This window comes from Brassica oleracea, chromosome C2 (genome assembly GCF_000695525.1).
Source record: "Brassica oleracea var. oleracea cultivar TO1000 chromosome C2, BOL, whole genome shotgun sequence".
Classification (NCBI taxonomy): Eukaryota; Viridiplantae; Streptophyta; class Magnoliopsida; order Brassicales; family Brassicaceae; genus Brassica; species Brassica oleracea.
This window is the reverse complement of record NC_027749.1, coordinates 49951019-49966263: the sequence shown is the minus strand read 5'-3', so window position 1 is coordinate 49966263 and position 15245 is coordinate 49951019. Positions and strand designations below refer to the sequence as shown.

Genomic DNA, 15245 nt, shown 5'->3' with positions numbered 1-15245 from the left:
CTCATTTCCTTAAAAGACTTTTGAGTTGCTTTCTTAATTAATTAGTGACTAAGATCACCATTAACACATGCACGGTTTCATAGATAGGTTTTTGAATTTTTTTTGTTTGATAAAAAAAATAATTAAAAAAGAACCAATTACGGACCACCACGTGTTGGTGGGATCCGAGAACAGTCTAAAAACCACCCAAGATTCGACCATTATAGAAAAAGAAGAAGATGCAAGACCCACTGATTTTTAAATTATTCTTTTGCTAAAACTCATGACTAAGAGCCAAGGTTAATGGTGCTCTAATGCTTTGATCATCTCTGTCACGGATAACTTACAAAAATCTCATGATATAGAAAAATAATCAAAAGATGAGAGGATGGAAAGGAAATTTCAAATAAGAATTTTTGAAAAGGTCATGAAAATCTCATGATCCATTCATCTCACAAAAATGGTTCAATCTTTAAAAATCAGTTTTAATTACGCTATGATATTTTTTTTTGTTTTTGGTCATTGATCGCTAAAGATATCAAAAGAAGAAACTTTGGTCACCAAAAACCAGTTGATTGTTGTCTAAATTAGTCGTTGACGTATTTATGAAACCAATCAATGGCATAAATTGGTCACTATATAAAGTGTTGTGAAGCTTTGAGTAAAACAAGCTTATGCAGCTTGCTTAATTAATTATGCAAACTTGGCTATTTCTTTTCGGTAAATCTCTTGATCTGATCATCATCATGTTTGTTGTGAGCCAGATTCAATTGCGATTGGCAGACGTGTGACCTGCTCGGATCAATCTCTGGTCATCACGTCAAGAACGACAGGCTCAGATTCTCACAATGAGCTTACCGCAACCGGCACGAACTCGAGAGAAGAGGAGTTCGACAAGAACAAGCTCATCTCCTGCTACAAACAACAAGAAGAAACAGCACACGAGACATGGCTTATCTTCAGATCATCTCTCCAAAAAGCCATGACTTGTTGCTTCCAACAACCTGCTCGGCACACACGATCTCAATGCGAGACTTCGGATCGGCAATAGTTCGGTAAACGTGTACTTTAGGCACAAGTTTAAATTGAACTTGCTTTTTATTAGGCACGAGTTTGCGGTCGACTCGCTTATTGTTAGACACGAGTTTGCAAAAACTCATCTTTGGCTAGGCATGAGTTTACAGAAGCTCTCCTACTAGGCATGAGTTCTCAGTAAACTCGCCTCTGTCTTAGCATGAATCAAGTAAACTCGTCTTTCGCTAAGCACGAGTTTAAAGCAAACTCGCTTTTTACTAGGCACAAGTTCGAAATAAACTCGCCTAAACCGTCATAGGCATGAGTATGTCTAGTTCATTGTCTAATAAACCCTATTCGTAAACTTCGCAGAGATCGATTCCATCTCTCTCAACGAACTTGGGGGAACTTACTATTGGGGATGGATTTACATCCTCCTCAAGGCCCATTAGACATTGAACTAGGCTCATATTGCTAGGAAGCCCTAGGCTTCGTCTTTCTATAAATAAGGAGCTACATCCTTATGAGAAAGAATCTTCTCCTCTTCTTAGACTTTAAGAACATATTTTCATAGAGATTTTGTATTCTAAGGTTCACTTTACCTTTGTAATCATCTTGGTGATGAACCTTCAATCAATGAAATCTCTTTTATATTATTTTTCTGATTTGATTTCATCTAAAGATTTCTCCTAAGCCTCAAGAATCTAATTCTTATTCTTAGATTCTTTTATTGTATTGATTCAACAAACATCATATTTAAACCTAGCTGTGTATGCTGAAGTCTACATCCCCAATATCTTGAAAGAGATGCGAGAATTGACATTCTTGTGGTTGCCAAAGAGCTTACACGATGAGACAAAGTTGGAATTGGGAAATTTGGTTAACCTGGAGACATTGGAGTTTTTCTCCACAAAACATGGGAGAGTGACGGATCTACATGTTATGACACGGCTCAGATCTCTCTCTATCTTTATTACAAACGAGAGTTATACCACGGAGACTCTATCTTCATCGCTATGTGAAATGAGATGCTTGGAGAATCTTACTACAGAATATTACGATAATTCCACGAATGATGAAAATATTAGAGACGAGAGGTATACTATGGTAATTCTATCTTCATTTCTAAGTAAGCTTTCACACTTGGAGATTCTTACAATATGTAACGGCAACAAGTTTTATACTCCCACGAATGATGATGAAGAAGGATTTTTTTGGGATTTTGTTAATCTCAAACAGCTGTGGTTGGAGATATATATGCCAAGGTTACCTGATGCGCAACGCTTTCCTTCTCACCTTACAACCATACATCTAGAGAATTGTTGTTTGAAAGAGGATCCAATGCTGATTCTAGAGAAGTTGCTTCACTTGAAAGAGATTTGTTTACAATCTCGATCTTTCAGTGGGAGAAGAATGGTTTGCTCGAGGGATGGGTTTACTCAATTGCAGAAGCTACAATTGAGTAAACCCATCCCTCGAGCAAACCATTCTTCTCCCACTGAAAGATCGATAATCTAAACTAATCTCTTTCAAGTGAAGAAGCTTCTCTAAAATAGGCATTGGGTCCTCTGTCAAATGACAACCCCTTAGAGATATGGTTGTAAGGTGAGAAGGCAAGTATCCTTCCGACAATCTCAAATTGAACTCATCTCCCATATTACAAACAATCAGGTCCTCCAAGTTAGTGATGAATCTCAGCCCATCAGGAAGCTCCTTTAATCTTATGCAATTGTAAATTTCGAGAGTACGGAGAAGGGGCATAGAGCCTTCTTCTACTATCCACTCTTCCCACTCCTTTAATCCATCAAATTGTAGCTTCTGCAATTGAGTAAACCCATCCCTCGAGCAAACCATTCTTCTCCCACTGAAAGATCGAGATTGTAAACAAATCTCTTTCAAGTGAAGCAACTTCTCTAGAATCAGCATTGGATCCTCTTTCAAACAACAATTCTCTAGATGTATGGTTGTAAGGTGAGAAGGAAAGCGTTGCGCATCAGGTAACCTTGGCATATATATCTCCAACCACAGCTGTTTGAGATTAACAAAATCCCAAAAAAATCCTTCTTCATCATCATTCGTGGGAGTATAAAACTTGTTGCCGTTACATATTGTAAGAATCTCCAAGTGTGAAAGCTTACTTAGAAATGAAGATAGAATTACCATAGTATACCTCTCGTCTCTAATATTTTCATCATTCGTGGAATTATCGTAATATTCTGTAGTAAGATTCTCCAAGCATCTCATTTCACATAGCGATGAAGATAGAGTCTCCGTGGTATAACTCTCGTTTGTAATAAAGATAGAGAGAGATCTGAGCCGTGTCATAACATGTAGATCCGTCACTCTCCCATGTTTTGTGGAGAAAAACTCCAATGTCTCCAGGTTAACCAAATTTCCCAATTCCAACTTTGTCTCATCGTGTAAGCTCTTTGGCAACCACAAGAATGTCAATTCTCGCATCTCTTTCAAGATATTGGGGATGTAGACTTCAGCATACACAGCTAGGTTTAAATAGAGCAGCTTCTTCAGATTCCGCATAGAAGAAGGCAGTTGAGTTGCATTTGACCGCTCAAAACTAAGATATCTCAAGTGGATGAGCTTCCCGATGCTAGAAGGTACCTTCCCTCCTTCAAACTTGGCCCAAGAGAGATCTAACACTCTCATCAGCTTATGCCTTGTAAAGAATAAACTTGTTGCCTTCCATATCATGCAGTCGATAAACAAGATAGTTCTAAGGCTTGGATTCTTCACCTCCTTATCGACATTAAAATTTTTTTCACACAAACGTACAACAGCAAGTCTGCGAGATTTACAAGGAGATTTCGAATTTGCAGTTGATGTGCCAATGGTTTGTACGAAATTCTCTTCTTCAGCTTTGCGTAAACAAACCTCTCTCATCATGTCATGCAACTGAAGTGTTTTAAATCTTGAAGTATCAACGTCTCTTTTAGAAATAACCATGTTTCTCTTAACCAAATCTTCTATGTATCCATCTGCAACCTCTCGGATGCTCGCTCTATCATAATATCTTGTCCTTGGTATTCTTTCTGCAGCCCAATAATATGACAATTTCTCCACAGATATTTTATAATCTTCTGGAAAATGAGCTAAGTATAGGAAGCAGTGCTTCAAATAAACAGGCAGCTCTTCGAAGCTCAAACACAAAACATGGAAAACGTCCTCGAATCCTCCGACCATGTTAGAATTAATACTCTCGTATATCCTTTTCCACTCATGCAATGCGTATTTCTTACCTAACAACCCGCCTAACACCTTAATAGCCAATGGCAAACCTCCACAATGTTTAAGCATCTCCATACCGATTTCTTTCATGTCTTCTTCAATCTTAAATTCTGCACATCAGTTACAAGAATGTTCAGAAAGGATCCTATGTCTTGCATATACTGTAGTCATTTTTCATTAATTTACTATAACAGAAAAAAAAAATCCATGTAGGCCGCCTTTGAAAACATACCAGCTGTGTCTTTAATAGGAAATGCTATCCTTTGAAAAAGATCCCAACTTTCTTCAAAAGTTAGGCACTCTGGTTTGAAGGTGACACAATGTTTATCTGCATGTAATGCCACTTCCTCATTGCGAGAAGTAAGTAATACCTTCCATCCTGCAATAAATTTATGTTTTTGTAATGTTTTATGATCAAATCTTGAGTTTTTAAAAACACAACCTAACGTATGTAACATAAGGATGTTCACCTTTTTTTGGCAGAAACACAGGCTTGATTAGGTCCCAGTCTCCTTCTCTCCATATATCATCAATGACGAACAAAGCCTTTTGTGTTTCCAGCACTCGAACAATCTTCTCCAGAAGTTTGCCTTCCATCATCTTTGACACATCACATTCTGGCCTGAGTTGTTGCAAGATTGTCTGCCAGATAGTCTTCTTTTCAAAATGTTGTGAAACACAAACCCACGCTAATCCTTCTTGAAAATGTTTTTTTATTTTCTCATGATTGAAAACTTTTCTTGCGAGTGTGGTTTTTCCAATACCACCCATCCCGGTTATAGCAAACACTTGACGGCTATCCTCCTCCAACAAATAGCCAACCACTAGCTCAATATTTTTCTCCATCCCAACAATAGGTTGCTCTTCATCAACGATATAAAACGTTTGTCTTTGTTCGTCCTGTGGAGGCATACACCTTTCTCTGACAATGACCCGCTGTTGTACGTCAGAACTCTGCATATCGTATCTTCTATGTATCCATCTGCAACCTCTCGGATGCTCGCTCTATCATAATATCTTGTCCTTGGTATTCTTTCTGCAGCCCAATAATATGACAATTTCTCCACAGATATTTTATAATCTTCTGGAAAATGAGCTAAGTATAGGAAGCAGTGCTTCAAATAAACAGGCAGCTCTTCGAAGCTCAAACACAAAACATGGAAAACGTCCTCGAATCCTCCGACCATGTTAGAATTAATACTCTCGTATATCCTTTTCCACTCATGCAATGCGTATTTCTTACCTAACAACCCGCCTAACACCTTAATAGCCAATGGCAAACCTCCACAATGTTTAAGCATCTCCATACCGATTTCTTTCATGTCTTCTTCAATCTTAAATTCTGCACATCAGTTACAAGAATGTTCAGAAAGGATCCTATGTCTTGCATATACTGTAGTCATTTTTCATTAATTTACTATAACAGAAAAAAAAAATCCATGTAGGCCGCCTTTGAAAACATACCAGCTGTGTCTTTAATAGGAAATGCTATCCTTTGAAAAAGATCCCAACTTTCTTCAAAAGTTAGGCACTCTGGTTTGAAGGTGACACAATGTTTATCTGCATGTAATGCCACTTCCTCATTGCGAGAAGTAAGTAATACCTTCCATCCTGCAATAAATTTATGTTTTTGTAATGTTTTATGATCAAATCTTGAGTTTTTAAAAACACAACCTAACGTATGTAACATAAGGATGTTCACCTTTTTTTGGCAGAAACACAGGCTTGATTAGGTCCCAGTCTCCTTCTCTCCATATATCATCAATGACGAACAAAGCCTTTTGTGTTTCCAGCACTCGAACAATCTTCTCCAGAAGTTTGCCTTCCATCATCTTTGACACATCACATTCTGGCCTGAGTTGTTGCAAGATTGTCTGCCAGATAGTCTTCTTTTCAAAATGTTGTGAAACACAAACCCACGCTAATCCTTCTTGAAAATGTTTTTTTATTTTCTCATGATTGAAAACTTTTCTTGCGAGTGTGGTTTTTCCAATACCACCCATCCCGGTTATAGCAAACACTTGACGGCTATCCTCCTCCAACAAATAGCCAACCACTAGCTCAATATTTTTCTCCATCCCAACAATAGGTTGCTCTTCATCAACGATATAAAACGTTTGTCTTTGTTCGTCCTGTGGAGGCATACACCTTTCTCTGACAATGACCCGCTGTTGTACGTCAGAACTCTGCATATCGTGTATCTCCTTAGAGATCCTCTCACGTACAGCTTTCATATCCATTGCAAGTCCCCTGCGCTCCAAACTAACACAAGAAAGTCTTCTTACAGTGTTCGTGATGCCTCTTCTATTTCCGAGTTCTTCCATTAAAACAAAGGTTTCGACTATATCTTCTGCGTCCAAAACTATTTCTTTGACCGCTTGGATAGTGCGTTTTACCGTTGCACTTGTATGTTTTTTGGCCTCTGCATCTTCTAGAAAACACCTTAACTTTTCAACATCACTCTTTAATCCCTCGAATTGCTCTTCAACTCCTTGAAATCTCCCAGTTTCTCGGACAAGGAGGTTCCAAAGCCTCTCCACTGCAAACGGTAAAAGTGCCTCAGCCATAAGTCTCCTGCTCAAACATGAAATAAGTACTCAATAACCGTTAGAGTAAGATCCTTGAGTTCATAGTCCTAATAATATTTTCCTGCAAATTCTAGTCTAGATAACATTATACTATTTTGTAGGATTTAATCTATGAAAGATATGAACAATTGAGATGAAATCACCTCTTGAAAATCGCTTTTCGTCCAACCGATCTGTATAAAGAACATATGCGTATGTGTTTTAGTTAGAACGCAGTGGAACTGTGGAAGACCTATTCCTATTACAAAGAGTTTGATTATTCTCAGTCAACACCAAACAACACAAACCAGCTGTATTCACAACGATGAGTGAATCTATTATAGCCACGTACATTTTAGCTCAAAAGATAAGGGGATAGTTAGTACGTAGGGCCTGATAGTACAAGTTTGTTGTATTACAATGATTTGATCTTGTTTTCTAATGAAATAAAAGATGTAATATTTTCTTAAACGCTGTGTAAAGGTTATAATCTTGTTTTCTACAATACTTGTCTAACCTTAGGTCTGGCTTGCTTGGTGATCACGCCACTGAAATTTTCAACTTCTGCAGAGCTATGATCTTCTCTGGTTGGGGATTCGTGTCCATTTATGATGTCTTCTCAGATTTATCCAACATCTTTATTTGAGCGTACTTGAACTTATACTGCTGGATTTAGTATCTGGGGCTCAAGAAACACAGAAACTTCACCAAGCGTTGCCAGACCAGGTAGCTGATGGCTCTAGCAGACTTACAAACACTCTTGTCACACTTAAATCATCACATATCGTACTGTAGCGTCTATTTCTCAAAGGTTAGAGATCTCTCCAGAGGATCTAACGAGTGTTGAAACTTGAAACTGATACACTACAAGAAAACAATGGCCACTCCGATGAAATTTACCGATAACTTCTTTTGTGGGAAATGTCACGACATGTTTGTGATAAAATTCCGATAACATATGAATTTTGTCGGGATCATCTCGGAAATTACCGATGAATCTATTTTCTCGCTGTTTTCTCGAGATGCATAGTCGGCAATTTGTCGGAAACCAAAATAATTTCTGAGGAACGAGTTTTGTGGGAAGGTTCTCAGAAAATGTTGACGGTGATTTCTCGGAACAATCAGTTTTCCGACAATCAATTTTTTTCTGGGTATGGCTTCGGAAAAGTAGACGATAAATTGTCGGCGCTTTTTCTCGGCAGTTACCGACGAGAAATTGATCTCGGAAGATTTGACGGAAAATTGTCATAATAGCTTCTAGCGTACATGTGACGCCAATCGAAGCAAAACCAACCATGGGTTTTTCAGAATTTCTTTATATAAGCGTTCATGTGTGTGTTCATGTGTAGATCTGAACTAGAGAAATTTGAAAACATATATACGAGTGTTTGCAGCAAATTGATTTTACAATTGAGATTAGATAAGGCTAAAGACACTAAGAAGCTATTTAAGTATGCATTTCAAGAGATTCTTCTCGTCAACAACAAAGAAGCGAGTTTACAGAAGATGTGGAGAAGACGAAGATGAAGAAGATATCTTTTTAATATTTTAAAATTTAGTTTTAGTGTTTCAATACATTTATCTTTATCCTTTATCCTTTTTTAGTTTTTTTTTATGAGTTATTTAGTATATTTATCTGGTCTGTATTTTTCTTGTAAGCGATATATATCCCGTGTATATCTTTATAATAAGAGAAAATGACAAAAATATCACTAAATCAAGTTTATGTTTCTAAACTAGCACTCAAGGTCAAAAGTCACAAAAATAGCACTTAATGTTTTATCAAAAGTCACAAACTTAGGGTTTAAAGTTAAAGGGTGGGGTTTAGGATTTAGGGTTTAGGGTTTAGGGTTTAGAGTTTAAAGTTTAGGGTTTAGAGTTTAGGGTTTAGGGTTTAGAGTTGAGAAATGAGGTTTTGGGGATAAGATTTCAAATTTTGAAAAATAAAAAAATTAAAATTTTCAAAGGATAAACTTAGAAAGGTGTTATTTTGGTCATTTTAGTTTTTGAGTGCTATTTTTGTGATATAAACTTAGAAAGGTGCTATTTTGAAGATTTGCCCTTATAATAATCAAATGGTGTATATTTGTTCCTTTGTTAAGAACGTCTTTATCTATTAAATTTCCAGAAAAAAACATCTTTATGTATTAGTGTATTACGGTGGTCTTCAAACAATTTCCCAGAAGTGTAAAACAGATTCACCGGAAACACTGTAGCAACGATTTCTCCTCGGTATATTCAGTGTCATGTATCATCGGAAAGGCCTCGGTAAATACCGATTAACTTCTGACAAACCAACTTCCGAGCATGCTCCGACGAGTTTGTGGCTTCACATTTCATCGAAACGGTCTCGGTGTATTCCGACAAACAATTCCGACAAAATTTCCGAGGATATATCTCCTCGGAAATTTCCGACACAGCTCCGACGTCAATCCATTTCCGAGACCCAAACTCCGACTAATTGAGTTTTCTCAGAAGACCATCGGTTCGAGCTTGTTCCTATTACTTACCGACAAAGATGGCTGTCGGTATGCGGTGCTTTTTCTTGTAGTGATAAGCTTGCAGTAGCTCTAGTTGCTGAGCTGGCATTGTAAGAGATACTCTAACTGTCCCAGAGTCTTTGCCGTTGCAGGAGCCACCAAGTATAAATATACAGAATCGTCCTTTCCGAAAAGGAGCTTTGGATTTGGAATTGAGTCGAGAGACTTGAGTGAGAGCAGCTGGGTTAGGCCAGTGTTCTTGAGGAGATTGTGCTCCGGTTAAGCCGACACATCTCAACCATTACGTTCCTCTACATTCAATAAATCATTGTTTGTGTTTGGGATTGAGTTTAGAGAGTGATTGTGAGAGAATCTGTACTTAAAACTCTATCAGAAACATCCCGTTTCCTGTTTTTATAAACTCCCTGCCGCTGTTACTACAGCTTCACAAGCTGAAGCTCTTCTGGCGATTTTACAAGGATGGGAAGAACTGTTTGAAGCTAAGAAAGCTGAGCTAGTGCAGTGTAATGATGCAACTTTTGTTGCCCAACCAACGGATCAGATCTCAGTGCCTCAGTGTTGTTGAAAACAAACTGAAACAAGAAGCAAATACAAGTTCTGAGACTGACTCTCTCAACGAGTCAGAACCATAACAAAATTCTTCTCACAGCTATACATTCTGGGACTGACTCTCTCAACGATAAAATCAAATTCTAGCTACGTCTCAGTCTTCTCTTTCCTCTGTTATCTAGTTGGAAAGCTATCTCGGGAGTTCCAAGAAGCAAATACAAGTTCTGAGACTGACTCTCTCAACGAGTCAGAACCATAACAAAATTCTTCTCACAGCTATACATTCTGGGACTGACTCTCTCAACGATAAAATCAAATTCTAGCTACGTCTCAGTCTTCTCTTTCCTCTGTTATCTAGTTGGAAAGCTATCTCGGGAGTTCCAAGAAGCAAATACAAGTTCTGAGACTGACTCTCTCAACGAGTCAGAACCATAACAAAATTCTTCTCACAGCTATACATTCTGGGACTGACTCTCTCAACGATAAAATCAAATTCTAGCTACGTCTCAGTCTTCTCTTTCCTCTGTTATCTAGTTGGAAAGCTATCTCGGGAGTTCCAAGAAGCAAATACAAGTTCTGAGACTGACTCTCTCAACGAGTCAGAACCATAACAAAATTCTTCTCACAGCTATACATTCTGGGACTGACTCTCTCAACGATAAAATCAAATTCTAGCTACGTCTCAGTCTTCTCTTTCCTCTGTTATCTAGTTGGAAAGCTATCTCGGGAGTTCCAAGAAGCAAATACAAGTTCTGAGACTGACTCTCTCAACGAGTCAGAACCATAACAAAATTCTTCTCACAGCTATACATTCTGGGACTGACTCTCTCAACGATAAAATCAAATTCTAGCTACGTCTCAGTCTTCTCTTTCCTCTGTTATCTAGTTGGAAAGCTATCTCGGGAGTTCCAAGAAGCAAATACAAGTTCTGAGAGACAGTCTTTGTCACGTTTTGGGGAACACAAAAGTGTCTCAAACACCAGAGGAAGAGGATTCATGAGTTCATAATTCAACGACTAAGATCAAATCCATAAATCTTTTATACAGAGGCCTGAAACAGTCAGAGGTAGGAAATATACATATAACTCATTAAAGCTTATCTTTCCCTCAACTGCAACTACTTTATATCTCTCTTTGTTCTTTCACCAGGTGATATAAAGGTTTTTAAGCTCTATCCTTTGCTCTGAAGTTTGGACAAATGAGGACATCACAGCTGCAATTTTACCAGTCAAGGAAGAAATACATGCCTTTGCTTCAGACACCATGTATACCATTAGCCCAATCGTGTACCCAGCGGTAAGTGGTCTTAAAAAACAGCGCCTTGCTTACATGTACAGCCTCCTTTCTGAGTGCTATTACCGTTTGGAAGAAAGCAAGGAAGAATCATCATTGGTGCAACATAAATTACTACCTGGTAGTCTGTAATTGGTGAGAGTCTCCTTCAGCTGCTGTCTAACTCACTATTGCCGAGATCAATCATAGAATTGTAACAGAAGGGATGTATTGGACTTTGTAATAATCTTTTCCTCCTTTTGACAGTCTCTTCTTCCATCCCTTTGCCATATCACAACAGAATAGACTCTTCAAAGAAGTGATGAATCGCAGTCCATCAGGAATCTCCTTTAACTTTGGACAATAGTAAATTTCAAGAGAATGGAGAAGAGGCATGGAGCCTTCTTCTACTATCCACTCTTCCCACTGCATTAATCCAAAAAATTCTAGCTTCTGCAATTGAGGAAACCCACCCCTCGAGCAAACCATTCTCCTCCCACAAAAAGAATCATATAAACTGACATCTTTCAGGTTAAGCAACTTCTCTAGAATGGGCATTGGATCCTCTGTTAAACGACTACAAGTTGGAGATATGGTTGTAAGGCACGAAGGTAAGCATGTTTCCGACAATCTAATACTTAAGCAATTAACACTAAGATTTTTCAAAGCAGTGATGAATCGAAGCCTATCAGGAAGCTCCTTTAGTTTACCACAAAGACTAATATGGAGAGTATGGAGAAGGGGCATGGAGCCTTTCTTCAACTATCCACTCTTCCAACTCATTTAATCCATCAAATCTTAGCTTCTGCAATTGAGGAAACCCATCCCTCGAGCAAACTATTCTCCTCCCAGTGAAAGATCGATATTGTAAACTAATCTCTTTCAAGTGAATCAACTTCTCTAGAACCGGAATCGGATCCTCTGTCAAAGGACAACCATTTAGAGATATGGTTGTAAGGTGAGAAGTCAAGTATCCTTCCGACAATCTCAAATTGAATTTTTCTCCCATACCCTCAACCTTCAGATCCTCCAAGTTAGTGATGAATCGGAACCCATCAGGAAGCTCCTTTAATTTTCTGCAAGACTGAATATACAGAGTATGGAGAATGGGCATAGCGCCTTCTTCTACTATCCACTCTTCCCACTCCTCTAATCCAAAATTTTCTAGCTTCTGCAATTGAGGAAACCCATCCCTCGAGCAATCCATTCTACTCCCACTGAAAGATCGAACATGTAAACTAATCTCTCTCAAGTGAATCAACTTCTCTAGAATCGGCATTGGATCCTTCTCCAAACAACACTCCTTTAGATGTATGGTTGTAAGGTGAGAAGGAAAGTGTTGCTCATCAGGTAACCTTGGCATATATATCTCCAACTCCAGCTGTCTGAGATGAACAAAGTCCCAAACAAACCCTTCTTCATCATCATTCGTGCGAGTATAACGTCTTTTGTTCTTTATGATAAGACTCTCCAAGTGTGAAAGTTTACTTAGAGATGAAGATAGAGTTTCGATAGTTCTGTAATATAGATAGAGAGATATCTGAGCCGTGTCATACCCTGTAGATCCGTCACCCGTCCATGTTCTGTGCAGAAATTCTTCAACGTCTCCAGCTTGACCAGATTTCCCATTTCCAAATTTGTCTCTTCATGTAAGTTCGTCGGCAAACACAATAATCTCAATTCTCGCATCTCTTTCAATATATTAGGCATGTAAACTCTATATGGATATATATTTAGGTTTAAATAGAGAAGCTTCTTCAGATTCCGCATATAAGAAGGCAGTTGAGTTGCATTTGACCACTGTAAACTAAGATATCTCAAGTTGATGAGCTCCCCGATGCTAGAGGGTACCTTCCCTCCTTCAAACCCGGTCCTAGAGAGATCTAACACTCTCAACAGCCTATTCCTTGTAAAGAATAAACTTGTTGCCTCCCATCTTCTGCACTTGATAAACAAGAGAGTTCTAAGGCTTGGATTCTTCACCTCCCTGTCGACGTTCAATCTTTCACCAAACTTCTGTACAACAGCAAGCCTGCGAGATTTACAAAGAGATTTCGAATTTTCAGCTGATGTGTCAATAGTTTTTACGAAATTCTCTTCTTCAGCTTTGTGCAAACAAACTTCTCTCATCATGTCATGCAACTGACATGTTTCAAATCTGAAAGTTTTAACATGTCTTTTGGAAATAACCATGTTTCTCTTTACCAATTCTTCTATGCATATATCTGCAACCTCTCGAATGCTCGCTCCATCGAAATATATTGGACTTAGTATTCCTTCTGCAGCCCAGTAATAGGACAGTGTCTCCACATCTATTTCACAATCTTCTGGAAAACTGGCAAGGTAAAGGAAGCAATGCTTCAAATAAGCAGGCAGATCTTCAAAACTCAGATTCAAAACATCGTAAACCTTCGTATTGATATTTCTGTCGTCAGAGCCACTCCCTGTTACGATGCGAACTTTAATATTCTCACGTATCGTTTTCCACTGATGCAATGTGTACTTCTTACGTAACAACCCGCCTAACTACGTAACAACCCGCCTAACGGTAGACCTCCACAATGTTTAATCATCTCCTTACCTATTTTTTTCATGTCTTCATCAATCCTAAATTCTGCACATCAGTTACAAGAATGTTTGAAAGGATCATATGTCTTGCATATATTGTAGTCATTTTTCTTTAATTTACTAGAACAGAAAAAAAGATCCAAGTAGGCTGTCCTTGAAAACTTACCAGATGTGTCTTTAATAGGAAATGCTATCCTTTGAAAAAGATCCCAACTTTCTTCAAAAGTTAGGCATTCTGGTTTGATGGGGTCACATTGTTCGTTTGCATGTAATACCACTTCCTCATTGCGAGAAGTAAGTAAAACCTTACATCCTACGACACATATTTATTTTTGTAAATGTGTTTCATAATCAAATCTTGAGGTTTTTTAAAATACGGCCCAATGAATGTAAGATAAGGATGTTCACCTTTTATTGGCAGAAAGATAGGCTTGATTAGGTCCCAGTCTCCTTCCCTCCATATATCATCAATGACGATCAAAGCCTTTTGTGTTTCCAACACTCGAACAATCTTCTCCAGAACTTCGTCTTCCATCATTTTTGACACATCACATTCTAGCCTGAGTTGTCGCAAGATTGTCTGCCAGACACACTTCCTTTCAAACTGTTGGGAAACACAAACCCACGCCAATCCTGGAAAATGTTTTTTTATTTTCTCATGGTTGAAAACTTTTCTTGCGAGTGTGGTTTTACCAATACCACCCATCCCGGTTATAGCAAATACTTGAGGGCTATCCTCCTCCAACAAACAGGCAACTAATCTCTCAATATTTCTCTCCAACCCCACAAGATGGTCTTCTTCATCTCTAGAAAACGTTTGTCGCATGTCTCTTTCTCTTACTTCTAGAGCCTGCATATACCTGTCGTTGACAAGGACCTTTTGTACGCCAAGATTCTGCATATCAAGGATCACCTTAGAGATCCTCTTACGTATGGGTTTAGTATCAAACGCAAGCCCCATGCTTTTCATAGTAACATATGCCATTCTTTTCACGCTGCTGCTGCTCGATTGTCCGAGTTCTTTCTTCAGAAGAAAGGTTTCGACGATATCTTCTGCATCAAAAACAATTTCTTTGATGTCTTTGATAGTCTTTCTCACCATCTCACTTGCATGTTTCTTGGCCTCTGCATCTTTCAGAAAGCACCTTAACATATCCACATCATTTTTCAATCCCTCAAACTGCTCTTCAACTCCTTCAAATTGCTCAGTTTCTCGGACAGTGAGGTTCCAAAGCCTCTCGACTGCAAATGGTAAAAGTGCCACTGCCAGCTCAGCCATAAGTCTCCTGCTCAAACATGAAATAATTAATCAATAACAGCTAGAGAGCACATCCTTGAGTTCATAGTCCTGATAATACTTTTCTGCAAATTCTAGTCTAGATAATATATACTATTTCGTGGGATTTAATCTATTGAAAGATATGAACAATTGAGATGAAATAAATATGCAAAATACAAAAAAAAAAAAAAAACCTCGCCTCTTGCAATTCGCTTTTCGTCCAACTGATCTGTATAAAGAAAATTTGCGAATGTGTTTTAGTTAAAACGCAGG

General features: G+C 38.3%; 1 protein-coding gene and 1 pseudogene across 2 annotated transcripts; both read right to left on the bottom strand.

Annotated features, from left to right (window-relative positions):
* Positions 1-1753: 1753 nt before the first annotated feature.
* Positions 1754-7104, bottom strand: LOC106324656 (probable disease resistance protein At1g59620). 2 transcript variants are annotated; one of them, XM_013762611.1, is made up of 5 exons: positions 6968-7104; positions 5939-6810; positions 5701-5847; positions 5211-5578; positions 1754-3978 (listed from the first exon to the last, which is right to left on the bottom strand). In XM_013762611.1, the coding sequence occupies exons 2-5, from the start codon at positions 6801-6803 to the stop codon at positions 2446-2448; spliced, it is 2913 nt and encodes a 970-aa protein (XP_013618065.1). In that variant the 5' UTR covers positions 6804-6810; positions 6968-7104; the 3' UTR covers positions 1754-2445. The 2 variants fall into 2 exon arrangements, with proteins under 2 accessions (XP_013618065.1, XP_013618064.1); XM_013762610.1 differs by lacking the exons at positions 5211-5578; positions 5701-5847 and adding exons at positions 4469-4615; positions 4707-5188 and having other exon boundaries at positions 1754-4346; positions 6421-6810.
* Positions 7105-10910: 3806 nt separating this feature from the next.
* Positions 10911-14974, bottom strand: LOC106324662 (annotated as a pseudogene).
* Positions 14975-15245: the final 271 nt, after the last annotated feature.

Excerpts from the sequence above, each read along its gene's own strand:
- LOC106324656 (XM_013762611.1), bottom strand. The coding sequence starts at position 6,803 with ATGGCTGAGGCACTTTTACCGTTTGCAGTGGAGAGGCTTTGGAACCTC. Across the intron at positions 5,579-5,700 it reads TCCTATTAAAGACACAGCTG|AATTTAAGATTGAAGAAGAC; the intron begins GTATGTTTTCAA and ends ACTGATGTGCAG. Across the intron at positions 3,979-5,210 it reads GAGAGGTTGCAGATGGATAC|ATAGAAGATTTGGTTAAGAG; the intron begins ATAGAAGATACG and ends GCAGATGGATAC.